Source organism: Nicotiana sylvestris, chromosome 1 (assembly GCF_000393655.2).
Source record: "Nicotiana sylvestris chromosome 1, ASM39365v2, whole genome shotgun sequence".
NCBI classification, from domain to species: domain Eukaryota; kingdom Viridiplantae; phylum Streptophyta; class Magnoliopsida; order Solanales; family Solanaceae; genus Nicotiana; species Nicotiana sylvestris.
In genome coordinates, this window is record NC_091057.1 from 181,566,011 (window position 1) to 181,593,634 (window position 27,624).

At 36.2% G+C, this 27,624-nt stretch overlaps 3 protein-coding genes and 1 non-coding gene across 8 annotated transcripts; 3 read left to right on the plus strand and 1 right to left on the minus strand.

Annotated features, from left to right (window-relative positions):
• Positions 1 to 446: 446 nt before the first annotated feature.
• On the plus strand, positions 447 to 1,205 carry LOC104224947 (uncharacterized). Its single transcript, XM_009776677.2, has 2 exons — positions 447 to 551; positions 654 to 1,205. Exons 1-2 carry the CDS (start codon positions 447 to 449, stop codon positions 1,203 to 1,205), a joined length of 657 nt encoding a protein of 218 aa, XP_009774979.2.
• A 7,742-nt stretch (positions 1,206 to 8,947) lies between these two features.
• Positions 8,948 to 13,120, plus strand: LOC104225296 (AP-3 complex subunit sigma-like). 5 transcript variants are annotated; one of them, XR_011406716.1, is made up of 9 exons: positions 8,948 to 9,127; positions 9,252 to 9,294; positions 9,574 to 9,635; positions 9,771 to 9,867; positions 10,573 to 10,643; positions 11,261 to 11,352; positions 11,435 to 11,514; positions 12,406 to 12,476; positions 12,778 to 13,120. XR_011406716.1 is itself a non-coding variant. In XM_009777074.2 (8 exons), the coding sequence occupies exons 1-7, from the start codon at positions 9,059 to 9,061 to the stop codon at positions 11,496 to 11,498; spliced, it is 498 nt and encodes a 165-aa protein (XP_009775376.1). In that variant the 5' UTR covers positions 8,948 to 9,058; the 3' UTR covers positions 11,499 to 11,514; positions 12,406 to 12,671. The 5 variants fall into 5 exon arrangements, 3 of the variants coding, with proteins under 3 accessions (XP_009775376.1, XP_009775382.1, XP_009775371.1); XR_011406717.1 differs by having other exon boundaries at positions 12,406 to 12,448; XM_009777074.2 differs by lacking the exon at positions 12,778 to 13,120 and having other exon boundaries at positions 12,406 to 12,671.
• A 1,411-nt stretch (positions 13,121 to 14,531) lies between these two features.
• On the plus strand, positions 14,532 to 14,603 carry TRNAQ-CUG (transfer RNA glutamine (anticodon CUG)). The gene has a single exon. It is a non-coding gene; the product is annotated as a tRNA-Gln (tRNA).
• Positions 14,604 to 15,608: 1,005 nt separating this feature from the next.
• On the minus strand, positions 15,609 to 23,278 carry LOC104225312 (probable LRR receptor-like serine/threonine-protein kinase At2g16250). The gene is made up of 4 exons (XM_009777090.2): positions 21,373 to 23,278; positions 18,783 to 18,911; positions 17,087 to 17,109; positions 15,609 to 16,656 (listed from the first exon to the last, which is right to left on the minus strand). Exons 1-4 carry the CDS (start codon positions 23,103 to 23,105, stop codon positions 16,043 to 16,045), a joined length of 2,499 nt encoding a protein of 832 aa, XP_009775392.1. The 5' UTR covers positions 23,106 to 23,278; the 3' UTR covers positions 15,609 to 16,042.
• Positions 23,279 to 27,624: the final 4,346 nt, after the last annotated feature.

Sequence of the window (27,624 nt, forward strand, 5' to 3'; positions counted from 1 at the left end):
TGTTAAAGAAAGATGCGGCAATAAAATTGACAGTTGAATGTCAAGAAGTTTTTGATAAAATCAAGGAATATCTGTCAAATCCGCCAGTCTTGGTCCCACCTGAGCCAGGGAGGCCTCTGTTCTTGTACCTGACCGTCTTGGAAAATTCTTTTGGCTGTGTCCTCGGGCAACATGACGTGACCGGAAAGAAGGAGCATGCCATTTACTATCTGAGCAAGAAGTTTACTAGTTATGAAGCCAAGTACACTTTATTGGAAGGAACTTGCTGTGCTTTGACATGGGTCGCTCAGAAGCTGAGGCATTATTTGCAAGCTTACACCACCTACCTCATAACCAGGTTGGATCCTTTAAAGTACATATTTCAGAAACCAATGCCCACTGGGAGATTAGCAAAGTGGCAGATCTTGCTCACGGAGTTTGACATAGTCTATGTCACTCGCACGACAATGAAAGCCCAGACATTAGCGGATCATTTGGCTGAGAACCCGATTGATGATGAGTACCAACCTTTGAGAACTTACTTCCCAGATGAAGAAGTAAATTCAGTTGAGGCAATATCTGAAGACACTCATGCTTGGAAAATGTTCTTTGATGGGGCGATAAACGCAAAAGGTGTTGGAATTGGGGCAATTTTGATCTCACCCACTGGTCAGCACTATCCAGCCACAGCTCGGCTTCGGTTCTTCTGTACAAACAACACCACCGAGTATGAAACTTGCATTATGGGTATAAACATGGCAATCGACCAAAATGTCGAAGAGTTGTTGATCATGGGAGACTTAGATCTGATTATCCGGCAAACCCAAGGAGAATGGGAAACCCGAGATGTTAAGATTATCCCTTACAAGAAGCATGTGGAAGACCTCAGCAAGCGATTCAAGTCAATAGATTTCAGGTACATTCCTCGTTGTCACAACGAATTAGCTTACGCACTTGCTACTTTGGCCTCAATACTGCCGTATCCAGGCAATGCTCACATAGATCCCTTGGAAATTCAAATCCGGGAAAGGCATGGTTATTGTAATACAATTGAAGCAGCACCAAATACCCAACCATGGTACCATGATATCAAAAAGTTTCTGAAAACTCAAGAATACCCTGAGCAAGCCAGTGGAGACCAAAAGAGAACCATTAGACGACACGCGAGTGGTTTCTTTTTGAGTGGGGATGTCTTGTACAAGAGAACTCCGGACCTCAATTTTTAAAGATGTGTTGACGCAGAAGAGGCTGGAAGAACCATGCATGAGGTACATGCGGGAGTATGCGGCCCCCACATGAATGGGTATGTTTTAGCAAAGAAAATCCTTCGAGCGGGTTATTACTGGATGACCATGGAAAATGACTATTTTAGTTTTGTTCGGAAGTGTCATCAGTGTCAGGTGCACGGTGATTTGATTCATGCACCTCCCATAGAACTGCATCCCATGTCTGCACCTTGGCCATTTGTTGCCTGGGGCATGGACGTCATTGGGCCAATCGAGCCAAAAGCCTCAAATGGACACAGATTCATACTAGTTGCCATTGACTACTTTACAAAATGGGTTGAAGCAATCACTCTCAAGTCTGTCACCAAGAAAGTTGTGGTAGATTTCGTGCACTCCAATCTTATCTGCCGTTTTGGCATTCCTGCAACTATTATCACAGACAATGCTGCAAACTTGAATAGTCATTTAATGGGGGAGATATGTGAGCAATTCAAGATAATGCACCAGAACTCTACTCCTTATCGGCCTAAAGGCAATGGTGCCGTTGAAGTAGCAAACAAAAACATCAAAAAGATTTTGAGAAAGATGATTCAAAGTTCCAGGCAGTGGCATGAAAAGTTGTCGTTTACATTGTTGGGATATCGCACTACTGTGCGCACATCAATTGGAGCCACCCCGTATCTTTTGGTTTATGGCACGGAAGCCGTAATACCCACCGAGGTTGAAATCCCCTCTCTCCGAATCATTGTTGAAGCCGAAATTGAAGATAGTGAGTGGGTTAAAACCCATCTGGAACAATTAACCTTGATCGATGAAAAGCGAATGGTTGCGGTCTGCCACGGGCAGTTGTACCAACAAAGAATGGCTCGTGCCTATAACAAGAAAGTGCGGCCTAGAAGTTTTGAAGTGGGATAACTCGTTTTAAGGCGTATTCTTCTCCATCACCAGGAAGCAAAAGGAAAATTCGCTCCTAATTGGAAGGGCCCATACGTCATTAGAAAGATATTGCCGAGAGGAGCATTGTATTTGGGCGATATCGAAGGAAATGATCCTGGAGCAGCTATAAATGCGGATGCAGTCAAAAGGTACTATGTTTCGTCTTTCTGTAACAACAACATTGTCCGATTGGGAGGACGAAGGCTTTTATTCTCGCTACCCAAACACTATCTACCCTTTGCAAACCCATTTGTGCCGGTTACTCTTCTTTGATTGCCTCTTTGGAACTTGAAAGTGTTATTGAAAAAAAAATGAAAAAAAGAAGAATATGTTTTCCTGAACTACGTTCGACTTGATTCCAAAAGGATACGTAGGCAGTCTCTCAATAGGGTTCAGTCACACCAAAATAAAAATCCAAACTCCCTCAAAAGTGAAACTGGGGCAGATATTGTAATGGTCATGCGATAATCCCGCCTGAATGGTTCAAAAGTTGTAATTCGATCCAAATTATTTTTACCCAAATCCTTTCAAGTCCTTCCGATCAATCGGTGAGAATGTTCAAGGAACAAAGAATACAGCTACTTGGATCCGATGCAATAAAAATGAGAGAAATAAAATGAGAGAGTCTTATTGGTAAAAACCCACACGGGCACCATAAGGCGACGGTGAGCAAAAAAATTGAAAATGAGAGAGCCTAGTTAGTGAAAACTTGTAAAGAGTACTATCAGGCGACGGTGAGAAGAGAAATGAGAGAGGTCGATTGGCGAAAACCCGCAAAGGGCGCCGTCGATCGAAAAGAAGACACCCCCCACCACTGAAAGAGTCATGGCCAGGTTTCTCGATTTGGAGATGTGGTTCACAATGAGTTGGATAGTTGTGTATATTGGGTATCCAGTCCAAGAAGCATGTCATGTCTATTGAAGTCTGCATGCACCCCAAATAAGTCCTTCTTTCCCCCAAAAGGGACGCTTCTCCTTAAATTCATTTTTTCTTGTCCTTTCTTTACTTTTCCTTGAATCCCTTTCGGTCTAACTCTGTTCCAAAACTAATACAAAGAAAAGGTGGCAAGATTGGTTTTACAGGGTTTTGTTTAATAAAAGCCAAGTCCAAAGAAAAGTACCCAGCCTCAGTGGGTGCATCAAGTCGATCCCAACTGGCCATGATAGCCGATGCTATGAAATCAGAGTTATTGAAAATGAAAAGAAATCCAAAGTCAAAAGCCCCTAGAAGCAGATTAAAATGAAAGGTCCAAAGCCCTATACGGGTGAGCCGTCATGATAAATTTTGAAAAGTTGAGTTCCTCGATTTTAGGAGAGAGACCAATCTTTAAGAAAAGCCATCAAGCGGCAGAGGTTCTCGCCAAAAGAGTTGGGCCGAGATCAAGTGATCAAAAACAATGAAGGCCACAAAACCGACCACCGTTTCAAACTAACAATTGTTCTTTGTTTGAAAATTAAAACAGGTGCAATCCAAAGCAACAGTGCAAGAAGCAGGTGTAACCAAAATGGAAAAAGAAATGTGCAAGCGCTAGAAATAGCTTAGCAACAATAATCAACCCAAAAGGGAAGTCTCCTCCAAATTCTTTCTTACGTTTTTTTACTAAAAAAATGAATTGAAAGAAAATAGATAAGAAGAAAATAAAAAAAAAGGTAGTTTAGAAGCCCCAAAATCAATCTTTTACCTTTTTGCCAACATTAGGGCTCCAATCCCTGAGTTGAGATTTTTAGACATAGGGCCTCCGTTCCCTAGTCGCATTTTGCCAACATTAGGGCTCCAATCCCTGAGTTGAAATTTTTAGACATAGGGTCTCCGTTCCCTAGTCGCATTTTGCCAACATTAGGGCCCCAATCCCTGAGTTGAGATTTTTAGACATAGGGCCTCCATTCTCTAGTCGCCTTTTGCCAACATTAGGGCCCTAATCCCTAAGTTGAGATTTTAGACATAGGGCCTCCATTCCCTAGTCGCCTTTTGCCAACATTAGGGCTCCAATCCCTAAGTTGAGATTTTTTAGACATAGGGCCTCCATCCCCTAGTCGCCTTTTGCCAACATTAGGGCTCTAATCCCTAAGTTGAGATTTTAGACATAGGGCCTCCATTCCCTAGTCGTCTTTATTGCCAACATTAGGGATCCAATCCCTGAGTTGAGATTTTTAGACATAGGGCCTCCATTCCCTAGTCGTCTTTTACCAACATTAGGGCTCCAATCCCTGAGTTGAGATTTTTAGACATAGGGCCTCCATTCCCTAGTCGCATTTTTTGCCAACATTAGGGCTCCAATCCCTAAGTTGAGATTTTTAGACATAGGGCCTCCATTCCCTAGTCGCCTTTTTGCCGACATTAGGGCTCCAATCCCTAAGTTGAGATTTTTAGACATAGGGCCTCCATTCCCTAGTCGCCTTTTGTCAACATTAGGGCTCCAATCCCTGAATTGAGATTTTTAGACATAGGGCCTCCATTCCCTAGTCGCCTTTTGCCAACTTTAGGGCTCCAATCCCTAGTTAAGATTTTAGACATAGGGCCTTCATTCCCTAGTCGCCTTTCTTTTCCAATATTAGGGCTCCAATCCCTGAGTTGAAATTTTTAGACATAGGGCATTCATTCCCTAGTCGCCTTTTTGCCAACATAGGGTATCTACTCCCTAGTCGAGGTTATTTTAGATATAGGGCTACATTCCCTAATCTCTTCCTCCTAAAGACTCGCAATCCTTATTTTACCGCTTTCAAAACAAAACAAAACAAAAAGTTTAGATTTTAGTTACAAATAACTTACGTAATTTTCCTAGTGAAAACTGGGGCAGAAAAATTTCGTTCGTTTGTTTGTTTTGGTGCCTGAGCAGGTTTAGCCTCGAGGCACAAGATCTGAGACAACCAAAAGAATGAGTCTCAATCCAAAATAAAGAAAAGAAGAAAAGGAGCAAAAAGAAATGAACTCAAAGTGTTGATGTGGAGAAAGATGTGGACTGTTCAAGATATGATTTAAGTCACAAGCTTCGCATGTCCCGCCTTGATCCGAAAAGCTGAAGAAGAATGAACTAGACGTTGCAGCTAACGAGCATCAAGATTCAGGTCAGAGTCTGCAGGAAGAACCAGTCAAGATCAAGGACAAGTTTCACAAGACTCATAGATAGGAATCTTGTAACTCATAGCTGATAGACTTGTTTAGTTTCTCTTTGATTTTTGATATAATAACAGGATTGCGGACCGGAGCCTCGACGGAACCTCACTCGACTCCTCAACTCATCATTCCATCATTTTTCTTGAACTACACGCGACCTGATTCCCTTATAAACCGGGATATGTAGGCTGTCTAAAACCAAGGCTCGGTTGCACACTTTATCTTTTCTCTTATCCTTATTTCTTCTCTTTTGAATAAAGATATGTTAAAAAATTAGTCACATGACTCACCTTATCTTTGCTTGAAAACTCTTCATGTTCCCAAGCAAAGAGGGGCAGCTGTGATCACCTAATTTTTGACAATATTTAATTTTTTTTATCACTTCTTCTATGTAAATATTTTATGGGGTTTTAACATACAAATTTTTAGCTTTGTTATACTTTTTATTATAGTTTAAAAATACAAAATTTTAGAAGGTGAATTATTACTATTAATATTATTTTATTTTTATTCTTATTTTTAAATAATAATAAAAAATCCGAAAAATATTAATTTTTTTTAAAATTTTCGGGAGAGATTTTAAAAAATAAGAAAAAGGGAAGTATGGAATTAAAAAAGAAGAAGTAAAAGTAGGTGGAATTCTCTTTTAAAAAAAGTAAAAAAAAAGTGAAAAATTAAAAAAATAAAAGTAAAGTTTTGTGGAAATTTTTAAAAATAAAAAGTAAAAGAAAGTTGGAATTAAAAAATAATATAAAGCTAGCTGAAAATTTTAAAAAAATTAAATTAAAATAAAGTAGAATTTTTTAAAGAAAAGTAAAAGAAAGTGGATTGTTTTTTTAAGAAAAGTAAAATAAGTGGAATTCTTTTTTAAAAAAGTAAAAAAAAGTGGGATTTTAAATAAGATAAAAGTAATTAAAGTTGGAATTTAAAAAATAAAAGTAAAGAAAGGTGGTAATTCTTTTTATAAAAAAAGAAAAGCAAAATGTAAGTGGGATTTCTTTTAAATAAAAAAATAAAAAAATTTAAAAAAAATCTGAATTTTTTTGAAAATTCTCCTATAAATATAAGAGAAATATTTGAAGAAAAGAAGAGAAGAGAGGAGGGAAGAATATTGAGAGAAAACAAATTTTCTTCTTCTATGCTAAAGAGAATTTCTACTAGTTTTATTCTTTCTATCTATTTCTTTCAACAACAAAAAAACATATAGCCATTCATTACCTTGTTTAAAAAAAAATACCTCAGAAACAGGAGCTAAATCACACCAAAAATCAAATCCAAAAGCTTCAAATTCAATTTAAAAGATAGCCCAAAATATTAGCCCGAAGAGGTCGAAGTCGAGTTCGGTTCGAAAGGTTTCCGCTCGTTGCCTCTGATTGTGGTTCATTTGCACATTAAATTTGATGGTTGTTTGCTCCATATGTATTGAATAAGATCTTCATCTATAAAAGGTTCATTCTTTTCTTAACCAATGTTTCCATTATTTTTCTTTCACCGTATTTCCTTTTGATTTGTATATTATATTTTGGTTATCTACCAACTTGAAAGATATGAACAAAAAAATGAAGGAAGAGCATCAAGAAATAGAATTCGTGAAAGACAGAATGAGTTTCTTCAATGAGATTGTAGTTCATAGGGAAAGATAGGAAAATGTATTTAAAATGGAGAGAGAACGATGTAATAGCTTGGATCCAAATTAAAGGATGTTAAGTCAATAGAAAATTTGATACCGACATGGGTGATTAGGTCCATAATAACTCAAATCATATATTTCTTCAATAATAATTCCATATTCATAAATCATGACCTTGCAATAATCTCAAAGTAGTTTTAGGAAGAAACACAATCATGAATATTTGTAGTTTGCTTTAAATTGAATACAATTCTTTTAGAATAATCGAAGCGCGTCATGCCAAATAAAATCTCAAAACTCATGGCCCTCATTTAATTAATTTTAATCCTTAGAAATCGAGGCGTGCCATTTAGTTGAATTTTCCATGGCCCTCGCAAACTTGAAAGTGTGTAGTTGCTGTAGGCGCGCTATTTTTTTTAAAAAAAAATTAATTTCCTAAACTCGGGTGTGCATTTTATGTGACCCAAATCCAAATCTCAACAACGTTAGATAAAATGTGTCGTGGACCGCGGGTGTATTTCATGTGACGTGGTTCAATACGTGTTTTATATGACGTTGAATTTTTCCAAATTTTTTTTTTAATTAAAAGCGGCTAATAAGTTAAAAATATACCATAGGTTGAAACATGTTTTAAAAATCAGATAATAGGCCAATTGTAATAGTTTAAGCGACCGTGCTAGAACCACGGAATCCGGAAATGCCTAACACCTTCTCCGGGTTAACAGAATTCCCTACTCAGAATTTCTGTTTCGCAGACTTCAAAAGGAAAGTCGAAATTTCCTCGATTTGGGATTTAAAATAAATCGGTGACTTGGGACACCAAATAAACTATCTCAAGTGGCGACTCTGAATTGAATAATTAATTCCATTTCGAATAATGTCACTTAAATTGGAAAAACTCCCTTATATACCTTCGGGTGTGTAAAAAGAAGGTGTGACAGTAACAGGGATTTGGTTCATAATTAAGGTGCTAAATTATGTATTTTGCCTAATTTTTTCTCTTCAAACAAAAACTTCCTTTCTTCAAACACCGGTTCTCTCCCCATTATTTCCGATGTCTTCCATCCTAATTATATTTGCCGCCATAGTCTTTCTTTCGGTTGGATATGGGATTAGGAGGATGAAGATTTTGCTTATTTATTTGTGAATCGCATAGTCGTTTTAGATTGATTTTATAGATTTGATCTTGAAACATGAAGATGAAGTTGAATTGTTATAAAAATAAAATTGTAAATCGGATCTCTCAACAGCTTTCATTGTCATCTGTAACTGAAAAATTATTGAATTGAACTGGAATCTTTTCAACAGTTTCTCAGATCTCTCAAAACATCTCAATTTCAACAGTTCTATTGGATATTTCTTTTTTCGCTTCTTCAGCTTTCATTTCTAGTTCTTCTTCACCTGTCCCATAGCTTCATCTTATCCTTCTTCTACTACTGATTCTTCTTCTTTTTCTTAGAATCTTTTTTTTTACTGATTATATATGGATAGAATGAAAAAAAAAAAAAAAAAAAGAGAAAATTTATGGTTATCTGACGGGGAGAAGGAGAAGAATGAGATGGGTCTATTTTGCTTATCTCCATTATTGAAATAAATTCTGGAAAAAGAGGGAAGCCACCAACGGGTTATAGGGACTTCGGTGGGTTGGGTTATAAGAAAATGGGTGGGCTTTAATTTTGTTTACAAGAAATACACGTGGCAAGCTTAAAAAATGTCACATGAATATTCTAAAGTGCCCAAATTTACCATCCACCTTCTATTAGTTTCAAGGGTATATGTGAGCCAAAAATAAAACGTTAAGGGTATTTTTAGATCAAAAGGTGACATTTGTAAGCTATTTTTAGTATATTAGGAGTATTTTTGACCCTTTTCTGAAATACAAAAAAGGCTTCCAAATGCCAAACCATGACAACTTCAAATACAATATCAAATTTAGAAAATCAGGGTAGAAATGTTAAAGAAAGGTATAGGAAATATTTTTGTTACATGTAATTAATAAGAAAACATAAAAACTCAATTGGGCAACGCTAAAAAGAAACTGGTGCTTGAATATGCGTTTCACCAAATTTGGGGGTGTGACTGTAATAACCAAAACTTTAAAGAGCACCAGACATAAGATTTAGAAGCAAGTCACAGAGGAGACGATCAGTTGAAAATTGGAATCAATTAAAGGATGATAAAGGGAGTAATCGTAATGAACGATAAGGGCAAGCCTCGTCTTGTCAAATTCTACGATTATCATGTCAGTCTCCCTTAACCCTTTTACTTTAAAGAAAAAAGAACAATATATTAAGGCCCTTTTTTATTTTTTATTTTGTGAATTTACTTCTTTCTTAAATCAATTGTTACTTGAAATGTAAGGTTAGCCTGCAGAGAAACAACAAGAGCTTATTCGAAGAATTTTCGGAGGTTGTGCTTACATTTTTTTTTTCTTCGTTTTGTTTTAGTATGTATTTCTTTTTTTGTTTAAGAATAAAGATGGAATTTTTGGATCTTGATACATATTTTGCTAATGATTGGGTTGTAAATCTAATCCATAATAAACTATTTTATTTTTACTGTGGTGGGTTAAAGAAATGATTTAATGCACTGCCAGTTTCATATTTTTCTTTTCTTTCTATGTGGTGATTTGTACACTGTTGATATTTTCTGAATCATTTGTTGTGACAATTTTGTGTTAAAGTGCAGTTTTAAGCAGTAGAGCAGAGAATGTAAGCAACTTCGTCAAGGTTGATTCCCTCTTTGGATCAGTATGTGTTTTTCCTGTCTACTCTCTCTGTATCTCTCTGAGTTTGGTTTCTTTATTGTATTTATTATCCCTCAAAATACATGTAAAACATAAGAAAACCTAGAAATATTCACATATTGCGCCTCCTCACATGCAGGATACTCGGCTTGTATACAAGACTTATGCCACACTACATATTGTATTCATATTTGATAGCTCCGAAAATGAGCTTGCAATGCTTGATCTCATGCAAGGTATATACTCAGGCTCTGGTCATACCGATTCAGATACCTTTAACTTTGAAGTTATCTTTTTGTAAAATAGATTGTTTAATTGAAGAACCGCGGAAGTTAGAGTATTCATTATCCAAGGAGGAATTATATTTAAGTTATTCGAAGAGCTAAATCTCTCTTCTTTGATAGATTTTTGAAGTTTTTTTTTTTTTTTTTGCTTTTCTTCCTTTGTATTGATAGTTCAGGCACTGAACTCTTGAGAGGGAACAAACTTGTCCTGAGGCTTTAAAATGATTTCTTACTTGTTTCGGCTGGCTGCAAAATACCAATCGAATAAAAGTGCTACTTGCTGTAAAGAAACTTTAGCAAACATGTCTCCCTTACTAAAATAGTATAAACATGGGATATGAGAAGAAATATGTAACTTTCAGCATTTTATATATTATGGCGGTCTGAGATCCATGTCTGTTTAAGTGCTTATGCAGTACCAATTTTCAACAAGATCTAAAATTTGGACAGAGTGCTGCATTAATGTTTTGGGAGTCTGCATTAATGCTGCATTAATAAGTGTGTGCATTTGCATTGTCTTATGATGGAAGACCTGAACACGATTAAACAACCTGGTTTAGAAGACCGGGACATATTCCAAGCATTGGCTTTTTACTTAAATGCACATATGGTCGGTCTCCAAGATTTACTACCTTGATATGTTGTTGACAATTTCAGTTTTTGTCGAGGCAATGGACAAGTGTTTCAGCAATGTACGTGAACTTGATATAGTATTCAATTTTAATAAGGTCAGTCTTCTCTCTTTGTTTTAGTATCACAAAGCATGTATCATTTAAAGGCATGTAGTTGTTCTGAGATCTGATTCCTTTGGGTTTTATATCAGAGAACAACTGTCTTATTTGCATTTGACATAATCAATGATGAGAAACTTGTGATTTAGTTTGTTACTTGCACTAAAACTTCGGGTGTCCTAATATTTAAGACCTCGGGAGCTGTCTTAATTGCCAAAAATCTCAACTGGACTAAGTCAACTGTCCCTAAAATAACATTGATTAAGAAGCGTGGCTAAATGATGAGTAGTAAGTGGGTCCTTCTGGAAACGAAGGGATGCTTAAGTTTATCAGATTTACAGCAAGTTAATTTTATGATGCACCGAGGATTTGAAATATAAGAACTGATGGGTGGTGAAACATAGACATGGAGTTTACTTCTTTTGAAGTCAGTTGATAGGTTTTACTTTATGAATTTGAGTACTACTACTACTCTTCTTAGGAATAAGTTGTAACTTATCCAAGAACAAAAAAGAGATTGGCCTGTCAATAAGTTCTGATTTGCGTTGACATCCTAACTTCGGTAACTTCAATTTTCATGTTTGAGAGTTTGCTGATGTATTGAGGCTTTTTAGGTGCATGCTATATTAGATGAGATTATTTTGGGAGGTCAAGTTCTTGAGACAAATTCTTCAGAAGTGGTGAAGGCAGTTGAAGAAATCTCTAAGTACTTTCTACACCCATTATCTTTCTTTTGTTTATTAATCACCAGAAATAGCTCAAGATGCTAACAGTTTTTTCTTGTTCAGAATGGAAAGGGCTGCAAATTCATTCATGGGAGTTCCATCAATAAGTGGCTGGCAAGGTCGATAGCACACGTTTGACTGTGGTAAGTACTGTAGGACAATTCATATAATCAGTCAGCCAGTAGTGGTTGAACATGAGCTGGGCAGGATTTGTCAACCAAGTTGTTGAACTTTACTTTTTGGTCCTTGAATTTCCACACGAGATTTTTCAGAGAGCTACATTGGTTGCAAGTTGAACTGTTCATCGTTTCTCGATGGAGTTGTGAGTTGTGACGTTCTAAGTTCTATCCCATTTGGAGGAAAAAGGAAAAATGGAAGTAACTTGAAGTGACTATAAGAAAGTGTTTTGGTGCCTATAAGGATATTTCTTTTAACTAGTTGTATCTGTTACATTGTGGCATGCATCACCAAATTGACATGTACATGAAAATGAGACTCCCCAAGGGCATGTGCACTATGTCAAATCATTGTGGTCGGATGATTTTTTGTTGATTAATAAGTTTGAAGTGCCTCTTTGATTTCCTTTTTGCTTATTTTGGGGAAGGGAAATCTGTCCCGAGACCTTGTAGATGTTAGCACAAGATTATTATTCTTCTTATGGTTTGATTTGGAATTTCTGGCATTTGACCTTTAAATCATGATGGCGAGCCATTTGAGCAGAACATGGTTTTGGTCTCTGGCTATGTGCGTATAAACAATATGAAGCCAATTGCTAAATGACACATTGCCCAAAAATAAACAACTTTTATAGGACTTAGCATACTTTTCGATGCTTTGCCTGCACGCATCCTTCTTCCTTTACCCTAGTTTCAACAAACTAAATATTTTTTTCTTTATTCTTTTTCTTACAATAAATAGTTTCAGGAAATTAAACATTTTAGAACATTCAATTAAATTCTTTAGAGTATTCAATTCTATGCCTTTTCAAGGGGAGCCTTGGAGCAACATTAAAGTTGTCTCTGTGTGACCTACAGGTTACGGGTTCGAGCCGTGGCTTCCGCTGATGCTTGCATTAGGGTAGGCTGCCTACATCAAATCCCTTAGGGTGCGCCCTTCCCCGGACCCATCGTGAATACGTGATGCTTCGTGCACTGAGCTGCCCTTTTTATTCAATTCTATGCGTTTTAATTAGCATATCATGTCAGCTAGTGATGAGTCCACTAGTTTCGTAAATTAGAGTCGATCTTCCTTTTCCATTTCTTCTAGTTGTTTGAATTATCTGAAAAAAATTCAGCCTATGAATGTGGTTTCAATCATCCTGAAGATGCCAAAACACCATATAGCTTTTCTAAGATGCACATTGTAATCTCAATTAGCATATGGTACTGACAGTGCTCGTGCTGCAGGCTGATGAGTTATTTAAATCGAGCACATGCAGCCATTTTGGATAAGAAGAATAGCAAGTATACTATTGCCAAACTTATGATTCCTTAACAGGTGTTCTCTAAGACGGTGTTTCTTTAGCTTGTTTAAAGTTTGTGCTGCTACCTTCTAGTTTTGAGAGAAAGAGGGTAAGCTTGCATTTAATGAAAATCTCCAGATAGAAAATTGGAGGAAGAAATTTATGACTTTTATTGATATTGTTAGTGATTCTGGTGAGCTAAGTGGAAGGAATTGTTTCTGATGAATTGAGAATATTGTTCTCTCAACTTTCTCATTTCTTTGAGTGAATGCTAGTCAAGCTAATGACACCAATCCAACAATAGTTTTCGTTCTAGCTCAACTGTCCACAATTTTGACTAAGGAAGTGTTGCACCTGTGTATAGAATCACATGGCTCCAGGCTGGTCATTCGCAAAACTTGTTTATATCATTTTCCCAAAGAATTGCTGGTAAATGTTAAACAGATGCAGGTTCCAGGTTTCCCGCTTGGACAAAAGTGTCATTAGATGCTTGTTATTAATCATTGAGCTAATTTCTGTTGCCAAGGCGTTGAATTCAAGATAATAAGTTTTCTCCGAATTCAAGATAATAAGTTTTCTCTAAGAATGATCATTTAGGAAGGGATAGGTTAGCAAGTGATTGTACCAAGGGTGTGGCTTAGCGGTCATTGAAGCGAGTGAGAATCATGAGAAAACATGGTTGAAATCCTAAAAGAGACAAAAACAATTATAGTTAGCAGAGTTATCCGTACCTATACGGGTGAGAAGTAGCAGGTATTTAGTGGAATAGTCAAGATGTGTGCCTAAGGTGATCCAAAAAATCATTGTTATTGGAAAAAAGTTTAGAATGACATCTTGTTTCAGTGTACATTCTGAAATGTGTTTACACATTCAGCCCCTTGATCTGACAATAGCTATATTCAGCCCCACTCCAAATTTATGAGTGCAGAATTTCTTTTTCCTTGTCTGCTGGTCTGGAAATCTCTGCATATCTCTACAAACCATGATGTTATAAGACTTGCATTCAATTAGCTGTCTATGAGGTACTCCAATACTCAGGTAAAAAATAAGGACACCAGCCAAAATTAAAAAGGACAATTTATGACTTATGGTCCAACTGTCTGGAAAAATTTCAACAAACCTTAGCATAGGCAACATCAATTTCTGACGTCTACAGATGGTTTTTGGCCAAAGTCTTTAATAGCAGTAACACTCTGCCCAAAACTTTCAATACCATTCATTTTTCTCTTTAATACATTAAAGTTGGTGGAAGTGCTGGGTCAATGGTGAAGTGGAGACTACGATTCAGCAACAGTATTTAGTATTGACACTATTTATGGCTATCACAAGAGTAGCTATGCTGCTCTTGGTTTTCAGTTTAACACTTACTCTTGGTTTCTCCAACTCCAACCTGTGGATTGGTAATTCCAATCACACTAAGGTAAGTGGTTAATCACTGTATAAACTCGCAACAAATGCATGTTAACCTTTGATTTTTTCTTTCTAAACAAAATGGAAAAATCATTCGGACGTTAAAATCTTTAAGCTCGATTAACAACTTGATTACAAGTCAATGATATAATAGGACATCAGAAATGGACGGGGTTTATTGAGCTTGCAAAATATAATTGAACGACCTAGTTTTCTTTTCTTAGTGGGTGTAGTTAAAGAACTTCCATGAAATATTTAATATAACTAAGGATTACGAGAAGCAGCTGTGGTCCCATGGTCTAGTGGTCAGGACATTGGACTCTGAATCCAGTAACCCGAGTTCAAATCTCGGTGGGACCTTTTTGTTTGTAACTCTATTTACCAATGCTTAGGTAGATGAAAAGAAGTTACGTAGCATCTATTTTTCTTGTTTGGATTTGAGAACAGATCTCCCATTATTTTTACTCGCTTTATTGGCGGCATATCTAGTATTATCCCACACGGTGGGATCTGGGGAGGACAGTGAGTACCCAGACCTTACCCCTGCCCTGTAAAGATAGAGAGTTTGTTTACAATAGACTCTCTGGGGAGGACAGTGAGTACCCAGACCTTAGCCCTACCCTGTAAAGATAGAGAATTTGTTTCCAATAGACCCTCGGCTACGGCTAGAGTACACATTTGTCTATTTTTCTTGTTTGGATTTGAGAACAGATCTCCCATTATTTTTACTCGCTTTATTGGCGGCATATCTAGTATTATCCCACACGGTGGGATCTGGGGAGGACAGTGAGTACCCAGACCTTACCCCTGCCCTGTAAAGATAGAGAGTTTGTTTACAATAGACTCTCTGGGGAGGACAGTGAGTACCTAGACCTTACCCCTACCCTGTAAAGATAGAGAATTTGTTTCCAATAGACCCTCGGCTACGGCTAGAGTACACATTTGTCTATTTTTCTTGTTTGGATTTGAGAACAGATCTCCCATTATTTTTACTCGCTTTATTGGCGGCTAGACTACACAACAACAATAACATATCTAGTATTATCCCACACGGTGGGATCTGGGGAGGACAGTGAGTACCCAGACCTTACCCCTACCCTATAAAGATAGAGGGTTTGTTTACAATAGACTCTCTGGGGAGGACAGTGAGTACCCAGACCTTACCCCTACCCTGTAAAAATAGAGAATTTGTTTCCAATAGGCCCTCGGCTACGGCTAGACTACACATTTGGGTGCAAAACTACCTGCCAAACTAACAAAAGAATGGTAGACCAGAACCGTTGTGTCGGAATGTTTGAACTAAGTTGGCATAATTTGACTTCCAACTCTAAGAAGCAAAACAGTTCAGCAACAAAGAAGAAAAGATCAATGAAATGCTTTTTTTCTCTCCTCCATTTGGAAAATGAAAGATTCTGTATAATTTACATTCCATGGAGAGATTAGTAAAAGAGTAAGAATTATAAGAAAGAATTGGAACGAAACATAAGCCCCCAAAACAAAGAACCACCACTTGCTAAATCCTGTTGTCCCAACTCTATCCCCAGAAAATACAAAAAAAAAAGAAAAAAACTTTAAAATCCCAAAACCCCAATAAACAATTTGATGTTGATGTCCCAGGTAAACAACCCAATATCTCCATTTTCAAAGTTTCCTTTGAACAAGGATCTCTTGCCAACTTCCATTACCCAATGTAACAAAAACAATGGCTTCCGAAAACAGAGAATGTACAGGGGAAGGCACCCGAATGCAGACCACCGCGCTGCATTATTAACAAAGAATAAATCACAATCACCTCTCTTCTACTCCTCATGTGGTCTCTCTACATCCTGCTCTTCCAACGGCTCAGGGAAAATCTCTTTCGACTGTCGTCTAGTTGATGAAGAATGACCATTGTCCCCATTATGACCACTTCCTTGAGAACCTGTTGTTCCCGATTGCTTCAAACTACTTGTTCCTTCCAACTTAGATGCTGGGATTGCAGGTACCGCCGCTACATCTGAGGAGCTACGCCAGCTGCCAAACAGCGCAGCGTTCCACGAACTTCTTGATGAAGTTGCTCTAAGTCTTGCTGAGCTGGTATGTTCTTCCCTAACTACCTTCAAAGGATTTTCCAAAGCTTTAAGGATATATCTCATTAACGGTCTCCTCGAAGGCTTGGGGTTGAGGCACGATCTCGCAACAATAGCCATCGCCCATACTTCCTCTAATAAATCTTCATCTATGATTAGGGAAGGATCCACTATGTTTGTGACAAGTTCTTTATCATATATACTAACGTATTTTAATGTACCATCCAACCACTCCTTCATACTGGCGTCGTTGGATGCACTGATTCCCAGCTTGCCAGTTACTAACTCTAGCAAAACCTTTCCGAAACAGAAGACATCATACGCACAAGTGGCACTAGCTGTACCTGTCCATTCCGGAAAAAGAATATTAGCTTAGGAAGAGAAAAGTAGACTTTGAAGTAATGCTTAGTGATAGTTTGAGCTACAAGGAGTAATTTGGCAAGGTAAAGCAAAACATTGCCATCTAATACTTAGCTCTTTTTGTCTACATTCAAGATAAAAATGTTGTACTGTCCAGGCCTTTACTTTCTTTCGGATTCAGTTCAATCGGAAATCTCCACCTAAGAATTTCAGTTATTCATGGCTTCCAATGAATGCCTACTATTTTTATTTTGTTACCTACACCAATTTGAGATCTTACCCACCAATAACAAGATGGGAAATGTTACCTACAATTTTGAGTTGTTACGAACACTAAGTTGATAGAGGATATGTTAAGAATATTTTGCGTAAAGTCTATTTACGAGAAGTAGAACTAAACAAAATTGCACATACCTGATGCACCTTGTTCTGATGTCCTGCAAATAAGGAAGAGAAAACTATGTCAAATAGCAGTATAAACTATGAAACAGTACCGGTTGAAAGAATACAACAAGAAGTTTTGAGATCATTCAACAAGCTTAGATGATAAGCTAAAAAAAACAAATTAATAACCACTCATAACATTGGAAATACACATTACTAGGGAGAAGGTTATGGAAAAGGAGTTAGGTTGATTCTTAACCCTAATACTCTGTTGCCCAGTAGAAAAAGACACAGAAAATTAGGAAACCGTCCGATTGAACGGATAAAACTGAAAGTTAAATATAGTGGAAGGTTCACAACAGTTGGCCTAACTCAAGAACAGACATCCAAAGCACCCTTCTCATATTCCAGCCAGATATCATGTCGCAATGCATGAGTTTAGAATATTACCATTTCCCATATTTCTATAATTATATTTGGTTCACCCCTCAAGACACTAGTGCAAACAGGAAATCCATCCTTGTACAGAGGATTTGATAGATTTATGGGATGGCTGATCGAGTGGGTTGTATCTTATAATGTTCTTAATATGAGACATACTTGGCGTAACGTCAATAACACGAAAAAGAAATGACCTACCAACAGAAACAGATCCAGACTATTTTATTCAGGTACACACTCTTGATCTATTTCTCGTAAGTGTCAGGCCTACTTAGAAGTGGAATAACGTCAAAAAAATTCAAATTTTTGTATGATCATTTAATTCAAGATAACTCAAAAGGATATAAATTCTAAGTTATTAAAACACAACAGAAGCTATCACTTGTGACACAGTGTTCAGAGGGTTTTGTCCCTGATGCATCTACGTCTAGCACAATAAAAGTTTCCTTTTGTGTAATTTGCAATAAAAGAAAGAGACTTATCTATATCAATCATTAAAGTAAGTTTTATTTAACCCAACATCTATAATTATTAAAAATATTCACACTTTTAAATCAATCTGGATAGTGATTGACTGTAATCCTGATCAATGGCGTAAACTAAGAGAATCTGAAAAATTTCTACAGAAGCCATGAAGATCAAATCTAGAAGACCTAAAAAATTTGGCATCTAACATAGGACTCCGAACCAATTCTTCAGTACGGCACAGGCAAAAATATTCATATTACATAGAAAAGAAATAATTTATGGAGGGATAGAACAAGTAACTAACAAGTAACAAGTGTGTGACGGTCTTTCAGACTAGACTCACTGTTACTTACAATGCTCCTAGTAACTTGAATACGGTGAAGAACTAAAGATTATATACAACTGCATGATCACTATCATTCGAACTACACTAGCCAGGGCGTATATTACAAGTTCATAATTTAAAAACAAAGCTAGAGCCAACAGATAGCAGGATGATAAGGTTAAGAGTAAGATTGCTGCATGAACATTAGAATTCTCATTTATAGCATAGCTAATAAAAATTAAAAATACACCAGATGAAACAAGTAGTTTCTATAACATCAAATCGGAGATCCACGCCTTATCACTTTTCTGATAGACTAAGAAAAGCATGTTAACAATAAAACCGCCTGATGTTAAGATCCATAATGGAAAAAAGAAATTATTGACCACAGTCCAAGCTAGTAGTAAACTAGTTTTGTCTTCTAAAAGAAAGGATGGTTAGAAAAGTTACATACATCATTAACAGAAACAAATAGGTTCATAAAATACTTACTGTGGCAGCCTGAGCAGCCTGGAAATTCTGTTCTGATGGGTGTCTCCTTCTTGTGCACAGACCTCATTTAGACTCCCTAACCGCACTTCAAACTTATCATCAAGAAGTACGCTGCTTGCTTGGACATCTCTGCAAGAATAGGTACGGCGAAGGAAAAAGGAGAGTTGTCACCACGAGGTGCACTAGTAATTCTGACAGAAACAAAAGGTTTTTTTTTTGGTGTGTGTGTTGGGGGGGGGGGGGGGCAGGGAGAGAAGAAGTTGAATCCAATAAACTAACTCATGCAATTAAAACCTTGAGGATTTCATGGTGAATTACAGCAGAAAAACTATGTAGACATTTAGGGAAGCATCTCCTTTTGATAATTCCTTCGGGAACAGAAATTTGGTTGAGGAAAGTCTATTAAATGTCCCATGAAAGGGTATTGCTTAAACCGAAAACATGCAGATGAACAGTGTGAGAGAAGTGAGGAGTATTGAACACTGACTGACTCAATAAACAGAATATGTTTGTTAGAAAGGAAGAGAATAAGCTGATAATGCCATACAACAATATATTATTTTTAAAAATATCCAAGCTGACATTAAAAGGGCACCATGGAGATAAAAGGTACAAAAAATAAGGAGCATTGTATGACGACTATGATGCTCAAGAAGGTTTATTAGTAATAATGAAACTTCATACAATAAAAAACAAAACCGTTCTTAGTTTCAGAAGTAAATTTCTACTTGTGTAGTTAAAAGAATTTCTATTTGTGTATTCACAATATCCCAGCCCAGTAGAAAATTTAATGTCATCAAAATCTATGGCCACATCTCTCGTACCGAATCTAAAACATATAGAAACTGGCTAGATTGGAGATATCGCAGCCATGCATGCAACTACAAAAGCAGAGCTATAAAAGTTTTTATAAGTGCATGGCTCTTGACGATATATAGCACCATAACCCCTGAAAGCCCAAGTTTTAGGTTTACTAAGCGTATCTTAAATTTATTGCATGCAGATGTAGCTCATAAAAACATAAAGGGAAGCCCTCAAGTTGATAGATTCAAGCTCCACCTCCAAGATATTGTGGAGGCTAGCCCTTACATGGTAAGATATTATGGAGGCTGGCCCTTACATGGTAAACTCTCTATAATAATAAATGAAGCAATAAACATAATAAATCTCCAACTCATAACAAATCAGAAACCATCAACCATGAATTACTGTTCATTCCCGTCTCCTTTTGAAAATCCCGATAAGCTAATAGCTGAGAGCGGATATCTAATATTGCCATTTGTAATTCGGTTTCAATCAACCAGATGTGGCACACATCCATAAACTTGCAAAGATCCTTAACGTGCATAGAGCCCGTACTGCACTGAATTTACTGGTCCAACTATCTTCGGTTGAAAATTTTAGGAGAGCCTTCAATTGAAATCTCATCCTACCTAGTTCAGAGATACGAAATACACTACGATTTTCGATAGCTTTCATTCAGAGCATTGTCCTAGTATCTCCAACGTGCATTAGCCAAAAAGGGCGCTCTCAAACAGCCATTCGCTATTGTGATGGTGTACCACTTTGTACGTCCTTATTTCCACATATAACTAAGGGAAACTTTGTTGGGCTCAATGAGATGATTAGTTGTTCATGGCAATATTACTCAATCAGAACAGAAACAAGTCTTTAACCGACCCCAACTTGTTTGAGACTGGGTAGTGGTGGATCTAGAGGCTAAGATGCGGGTTCCCGGAATCCAATAGCTTTTGCCCAGATCTTGTATGTATATTAAAAAATTTATTAAATATCTATAAATATTTGATTATGGACCCAATTATTAACTTGAGAATGATGTAGGAACCCATAAACTTTAAATGATGGATCCGTCTCTGGGTTTAGACGTAGCTTTTTTTTTTCAGAACAGAAACAAGTTTTTGCTGCTAACAATGAAAAAACTGAACGGCCACTTATACGATTAACCAACTAATTCCAACTTTTTCTTTTCCATTTATTGGTTTAGCATACAATCTTCCGAATTGAAAATTTGAAGTTTCCTGGTTGGATTAGAGTGCAACAGATGCAGTTGATTTACATCTTGGTCGCCAATAGTAATGAAGAATGATTTTGGCCTAATTGCTTAGAGTAAACCATAGTGACTCACAAAACAGGAAAGCAATCATGCACTCATTCCAGGGGTAACATTGCAGAGACAAGATGTTATAGTGACACCAACGTTATATCAGGGAAACTTTAGTAAGGAAAGCTTTTGATTAAATCATCAAAGTCCGGGATTATCTTCCAGACTATTAAATTAACAGGCATATCCTTTATTACCTTTGCGTCTACGAAGAAGTCACCAATTATGTACAACCAAGGAATACATAGAGAAAGAGTAGCTGCAACTCTTCCAAGATTATGATCACAATGTTTAAACGAAGACTTGTAGTTATGAGAGTGAGATATGAATGCACTTGCAAACATGGAAATCCAATAGTAGTAAATCACAGAAGTAAGTCTAGCATAGCTATTAACAATTTCTAATATTAACCATAAAAGTGGCGGCACGTGGAAGTAAGAGAAATGCAATATGACAAGGCCTTGATACCTGTGCACTAGAGGCGGGTTACATTCATGATGTAGATAAGACAAGCCCTCAGCAGTTCCAATAGCAATTTTCAGTCTTGTTATCCAATCCAATGACTGCAAACTATCATCATCCGAATTGTTTTTTCTAAATAAAGAACTGGATAGATCTCCATTTGGCATATATTTGTAGACCAGAAACTTCTCATTCTCATTCTCCAAACAATGTCCCATAAAAGGAACTAATCTAGAGTGAGAAACTTTGCTGAAGAAGTCCAATTCTGACAAATATGATTCCTTTTTTGCAGAGCGCACATCAATTCTTTTTACGACTATAAGTGTCCCGCCTTCTAGGGTACCACGGAAGAGATCACCTGAATGGCCGTGCTTCATAAGATTTGAATCACTGAACTCACCTGTGGCTTGAAGAATCTGCTGGTAGGTAAATGCATCTCCTAAACTTGAAAAATTCAATGATACTCCGGGAGGCGGCGGTGGACTTGAACTGGCCGGACCTGGCCCAACCTCAGTGGCTCTTTGAGTCGTGGCAGCCCTTTTGCGGGTGCAAACAAACAGCAGAACTAGACAGATAAGGACAAGTGCAATTAATCCAACACCCCCCAGAACGGCAGCCAATATGATTACACTTTTGTGACTCTTTTTGCTGGATTTGGGAGCTGGAAGAGGCGGCTCTGTGGCATTTGGCTGTCCAAAATCATCAAACGACAAGCCCCGCTCGCTATAGAAAGATGCACACTCACTCCTACTCCTTTGACTTGTTACATTTTGGAGGCAATTTTTATTAACTGACACATTGCTTTGTCCGTAATCAGGGGTTTTGCCTTGAAAATAGTTTCCTGATAGATCTAGAAAACTGAAGCTTCTGCCTAAAGACGGCAAATTTCCATAAAACATATTCTGAGAAAGATTAAACACTGCGCTGGTGGCATTGACAATGGAACTAACATTTGGCAGAACGCCGGTGAAGTTATTCGCAGAGGCATCTAGAAATTGCAACCCAGGCATTGACCACAAAGCATCAGGCAACTGTCCAGTTAAACTATTGGAGCTGAGGTCAAGGTCAACCAGATTAGAAAGGTTACCGAGTTGGGCAGGAATCAAAGAAGATAAACTGTTACCAGACAGATTCAAGAACTTCAACTGAAGCAAACTCCCAATTTCTTGAGGAATAGTCCCATTCAAGAAATTTGAGGACATATCAAGCAAAGTAAGGTTCTGAAGAGAACCAAATTCAGTAGGAATGGACCTCACAAGCTTATTATTCGAAAGATCAAGAATCGAAAGGCTAGTCAAATTGCCAAAAGTGGAAGGAATAGGACCAATAATGGAACATGACCTAAGATCAAGAATCCTAAGAGATGTAAGCCTAAGACCAAACCATTGAGGAATAGAGCCAGGAAGTGCAAAATTGGAGGCATTAAAAGATTCCAAAAAGGTCAAATTTTGGAGGGCATCAACTGAGAATTGAGGGTTTTGACTCCCAACTCTGGTTCTCTTAAAACCAGATATGTTGATCTCAGTAACTCTACCATTCTTGCAAACAATATTTGTCCAGTTTAAACAAGGGTTACCCTTTATAGGCCATTCTTTGGCTCTTAACCCTAATGAAGATCTCAGTTGAAGCAAAGCAAATTTCTCAGCTAAAGAACTGACAACACCCTGCTCAAATGTTGAGTCAAACAGCAAGAAAAACACAAAGTAAAACAAAACCACTCTGCCCTTTAAGTGCAACATTTCAGCTGAACCTTCATTTAACTTCGAAATTGAAAATTCTCACCTTTTTTCTACTCTACAATCACACATACACATATATAAACGATTCTTGATATAAAAGGGAATATACATTCTGTATCAGGGAAATTAAAGGGCTTACCTTTTTGAATGAATCACAAAAAAAGCTTTTCTTTTTTTTTGATTCTTGAAAAAAGAACGAGTGCTGTGTAAGTACTGTTTCTATATCTCTCTCTATACCAACTCTTTCTTTCAGTTTCTTCGGTTGATGGGTAAGAGAGATGATTAAAAAATGGTCAAAAGTTTTGGGTTTTTTTTTCAGAGAGAAAGTGGTGTGAATGAAAGAGAGAGAGAAGTAGATGTAGAGAGAGAAAGTGAAAGGCTGGTCTGAGTCAAGCACTCTCTGTGATTAATTGGAACACTGCTGTACTCTTGTTACTGTAATCCCCTCTTACAAATCAACCAAAAAAAGATTAGTATTTTTGTATGGGTAAAATTTTTACCCCTTTTGGCAATTATTCTGACAAAAAGTTCCCAAAAAAAAGAGTTCATAGTAGTATTTTTTTATTTTCTGTCTTAATTAGAGGTCTCGAGTTCGAGCCATAATAATAAAAGTTTATTTGTATTTTAGGTTTGATGCGATGCAAATCCAAATTAATTAGGCTCAAAAAGATTATCAAACATTGGTCTGAAAATGTGTGTTTCTATCTAGAAAAAATGACACTATATAGCCGCCGTAAAAATTAAGCCAAAAAAATATTATATATTTATATATACACACACATTCTGTATGTTATGTACAAAAATTATATAAATTTTATATATTATTTTGGCTACCATGTGTAAATAGTTTCTGACGCGAACTAGAAATGATAATAAATCTTCTATCTATGTCTCGAACCATGGGCTTAGTCATGGGTTGGGGGAGGGGTGGGTGGGTGGGGGTTGAGGGTTTAGTTGACTACGGAAAAGTTGCAAAAAACAGCTAAGCTAAAAACAACTACTTTAATTCTAAATTAGATAAGCATTTAATTAATAACTTAATTTGGTTTGTCTCTCACTAGAATCTCTCTTCTAATAATTTCTGTAATTATTACTTTTTCCCACCTGTTTTGGTAGATCAGTAGTGAGTATCTTGTAGTGTTATGATTCGGCAGCTTTTATGGGATTTTTTTAATTACTTTTCTTTTATGTGATTTTTACACTTTAAAAGTGGATTACAAATTTGAAGATCTTTATAATTATTTATTTACAGCAGAATTAGCATTTTCGAATTTTTTAATAGCGCTGACGAAGAGTTGGTTGCTTTTGTGGTGGAAAAAAGAGTTGAATGATAGGAAGCATGTGTAAGACATTTTGTTATTAATTTTTTTAATATAAACAAAGGAAACATCTTTGGACGTGCTTGGATTTATCTCAAAAAGTACTTTAGCATATTATTAAATCATGATCTATATTATTATTTCCTTTTATACAATATACATCAATATTTGATAAAGCATAATATTTAAAATATTAATTTGGTTTATATAATATAATTAGTGACGCAAGTAGAAAAATGTAGATAAGTAATTATTAGTTAATATAATTATTGCGACTTTGTAAGTTCTTGCATGTAAAACTTCTCACGTAATTATTACACTTAATTAACTTTATTGAAGCCGTTTTATCATGAGCCGTTGAAAGATAATGATAAGCATGTTTGAAGCCGTTTTATTATTGTTACAATTAATGTGTAGCAAAATCACGAACATTTTATTTTCCTTGAAAACATCATATGTATAATAATTTCCTCGCTAATGAAATGGTATTTATTGGTCAAAGCAAAATATTTTCATATATTCAAAGATTCTAATTTGTTAATTCAAAGATTCTAATATTGTTTGCAGATGATCATTAAAGATGAGATATTGCAATATTTAAAAGATTTCACAAAATTAATTCATGTAATCCTTTATCCATCTACCGTATTTATATTTTGAAAGGAATTCATCTTCATTGATAACCTTTTTAAAATTCATTATGACATTTTATCGAGTTGGTTCAAATAAATAATAGATAATATTTTATTCATGAAAAGTAGACCAAAATAATCAAACGTCATAGTGGAGAATTTAGTTGTTGGTTTTTATTAATCTAGCTACATCATGCTACTCTATTTTGAAAAAATAAACTCCTTTGTACATCTATGGTTGTCCAACTGGACGGGACGAGATCAAATTAACGGGATGAGACGGGACAATATTTAAGCAGGACGGTGGCGGGACGAGACAAACGGGACGAAACGTTCGGCTCATCCCGTCCCGCTAACAAACGGGATGGGACAGGATGGGACGGGGCGGAACAGGACGGGGTTCGTGGGCCTTAAGTATTTTTTTTCTTTAAAAAACGTCAAGTTTGTTGAAAATTACTATGTTTTTAAAGTTTGCAACGGCTAGATTTTTGACTTATTTAATAAACTTAAATGTTACTATGTTAAAATAAAAATTAGAAACTAAGTAAAGAATTATAAAATATTAAAACAAAAGACTTGTAATGAAATATTCTAGTAATTATAAGTTTACAACAGAGATATAATTTATTTAATATAATTTCAAAGTATTAACTATTAAGTAACTAAGACAATTCATAAATAAAATTCAACGATTGCCTTTTATTTTATTAATAGAATTTTCAAATCTCAAATACAAATATAATTCTTTTGAAAAGCACTTAATCTACGCAACCACCTTCTAGGAAGAGTTCCGTTTGAACTAGGCCTCTTATTAACCAATTACAAATTATCATACTAATATTTGTAAGCTCCTGTATAGCTTCTTTGTAACTTATCAATAATATCTCTCAGGCATTCTGCTGGAATTGGCAATGTTGATTGATGTTCCATGAGCTCCATGCCGTCATCGCTCCTAGTGGTAAATATCTCATTGTATTCTTCTTCTTCCCTAGTGGTTAATTTTTCAAAACCAAGATTTCTTCTTTTTGAATTAATCCAATCTCTGAATAATACGAAAATCTCTAGACTGTCCTCCGCTAATGAATGTCTATGATCTCCAATTTGAAATCTTGCCGCGCTAAAAGCACTCTCCGATGCTACTGATGATGCTTGAATAGCCAGGATACCTCGGGTCATAATTGAAAGTGTTGGAAAAGCCTTGCCATGCTCCCTCCACTATGACAAAAGTTGTTCCTTGTCTTTTTTGTCTTTAATATTTTCCAATCCTTGATTAAGATAAAAATCAAGTTCATCATCAATAGAGGAGTCAAAACCTGTTATATCATCAATATCTTCCCATAAAACTTCTGCTCTAGACTTAGAAGTAGAAGGAGCAGTTTCACAACCAGTTGTATCCATAGATTTATATTCATCAAACATTGATCTAGCATAAGAATATATGCTAGCTTGACAATTTTCGAGAGATGGTTGTTCATTTTCTTGAATTTCTAAATTCTCATAAATTTTACGAACAAGTCCCTTTGCACCTCTTAGTTTTAAAGATGGGTTAAGTAGAGTAGAAATTAAATAAACTTCGGGAATAAGAAAAAAATACTTTTTAAATTTTAAAATCATTTCTTTAATGGCCGGTGCGGGGGAGGGGGATGTATATTTCAGGAGGAGGGGGTAGGGGCTGTTTGGACCGTTGGCAATGTCTATTTTTGCAATTTAAGCCGTTACCCAACGACTAGTTTTTTTATAAAAAAAAAGTTCTGGCGGGACGCGATGAGACAGGATGAAACGGGACGAAATGGCCGTTCCGTCTCATCCCGTGTCCCGTTTAACATTGACCCATTCCATTTAACTTGAAGCGAGACGGATCGGGATTGGGACGAGACGGGACGGCTGTCCCGTTGGACAGCCATAGTACCATCCATAAACACGCACACACTTGTCATAAAGCAAATTTTTTAATTAAATCTAAGCAAAGTAATTACTACTGTAAATAATTTGCAGCTCGATTCAAATTGAAGTAAGTAATAATTATCGTTCCAACCATATCACTTAATTGGAATCTAGAGCTTTAGAACTAAGCCTAGTTAAAGTGATGAAATTTTTTCCTACGTACTTTTCTTATGTGCGAGAATGTATTATGTCTTTTATAGATTTAGCTGAACTCAATATTTTCGATACAAAATTTTAGTATATGAACAAAAATTACTAAAATTTTAATAAATATTAATTTTAACTTCATAATTTCAAGTGCACCGATTTAGTAATAAGAACATAAAAATTGAACTTGTCAAGTTTAAATTCTAAATTTATTTCATTGTACTTCCTACGTCTTAAATTATTTGTCGCGTTTCTCTTTTACACGTCCCTTAAGAAAATATTAAATAGGAAATTTTTTGACTATATTACCTTTATTTATGTCTAAGATATAATTTCTTTGCGTTAAATACTTACTCATAATTAAGGTATTTGTAGTCTTTAAGAACAATTAATATTAAGGGTAGAATACGAAAAAGAATTAATTTACTCATGAACTTCTAAAATTACAAATAATTTGAAACATTTATTTTAGAAATC

What these genes read in the sequence shown, in the direction of transcription:
- LOC104224947 (XM_009776677.2), top strand. Translation starts at nt 447, where the DNA reads ATGAAAGCCCAGACATTAGCGGATCATTTGGCTGAGAACCCGATTGAT. An exon ending in AAGAAGTAAATTCAGTTGAG is followed by an intron (nt 552 to 653) that starts GCAATATCTGAA and finishes CCCACTGGTCAG; the next exon opens with CACTATCCAGCCACAGCTCG.
- LOC104225296 (XM_009777074.2), top strand. Translation starts at nt 9,059, where the DNA reads ATGATAAAGGGAGTAATCGTAATGAACGATAAGGGCAAGCCTCGTCTT. An exon ending in TTGATTCCCTCTTTGGATCA is followed by an intron (nt 9,636 to 9,770) that starts GTATGTGTTTTT and finishes CCTCACATGCAG; the next exon opens with GATACTCGGCTTGTATACAA. An exon ending in GCAGTTGAAGAAATCTCTAA is followed by an intron (nt 11,353 to 11,434) that starts GTACTTTCTACA and finishes TTTCTTGTTCAG; the next exon opens with AATGGAAAGGGCTGCAAATT.
- LOC104225312 (XM_009777090.2), bottom strand. Translation starts at nt 23,105, where the DNA reads ATGTTGCACTTAAAGGGCAGAGTGGTTTTGTTTTACTTTGTGTTTTTC. An exon ending in AGGCTGCTCAGGCTGCCACA is followed by an intron (nt 17,110 to 18,782) that starts GTAAGTATTTTA and finishes CCTTATTTGCAG; the next exon opens with GACATCAGAACAAGGTGCAT. An exon ending in ATCAGAACAAGGTGCATCAG is followed by an intron (nt 16,657 to 17,086) that starts GTATGTGCAATT and finishes CGGAATGGACAG; the next exon opens with GTACAGCTAGTGCCACTTGT.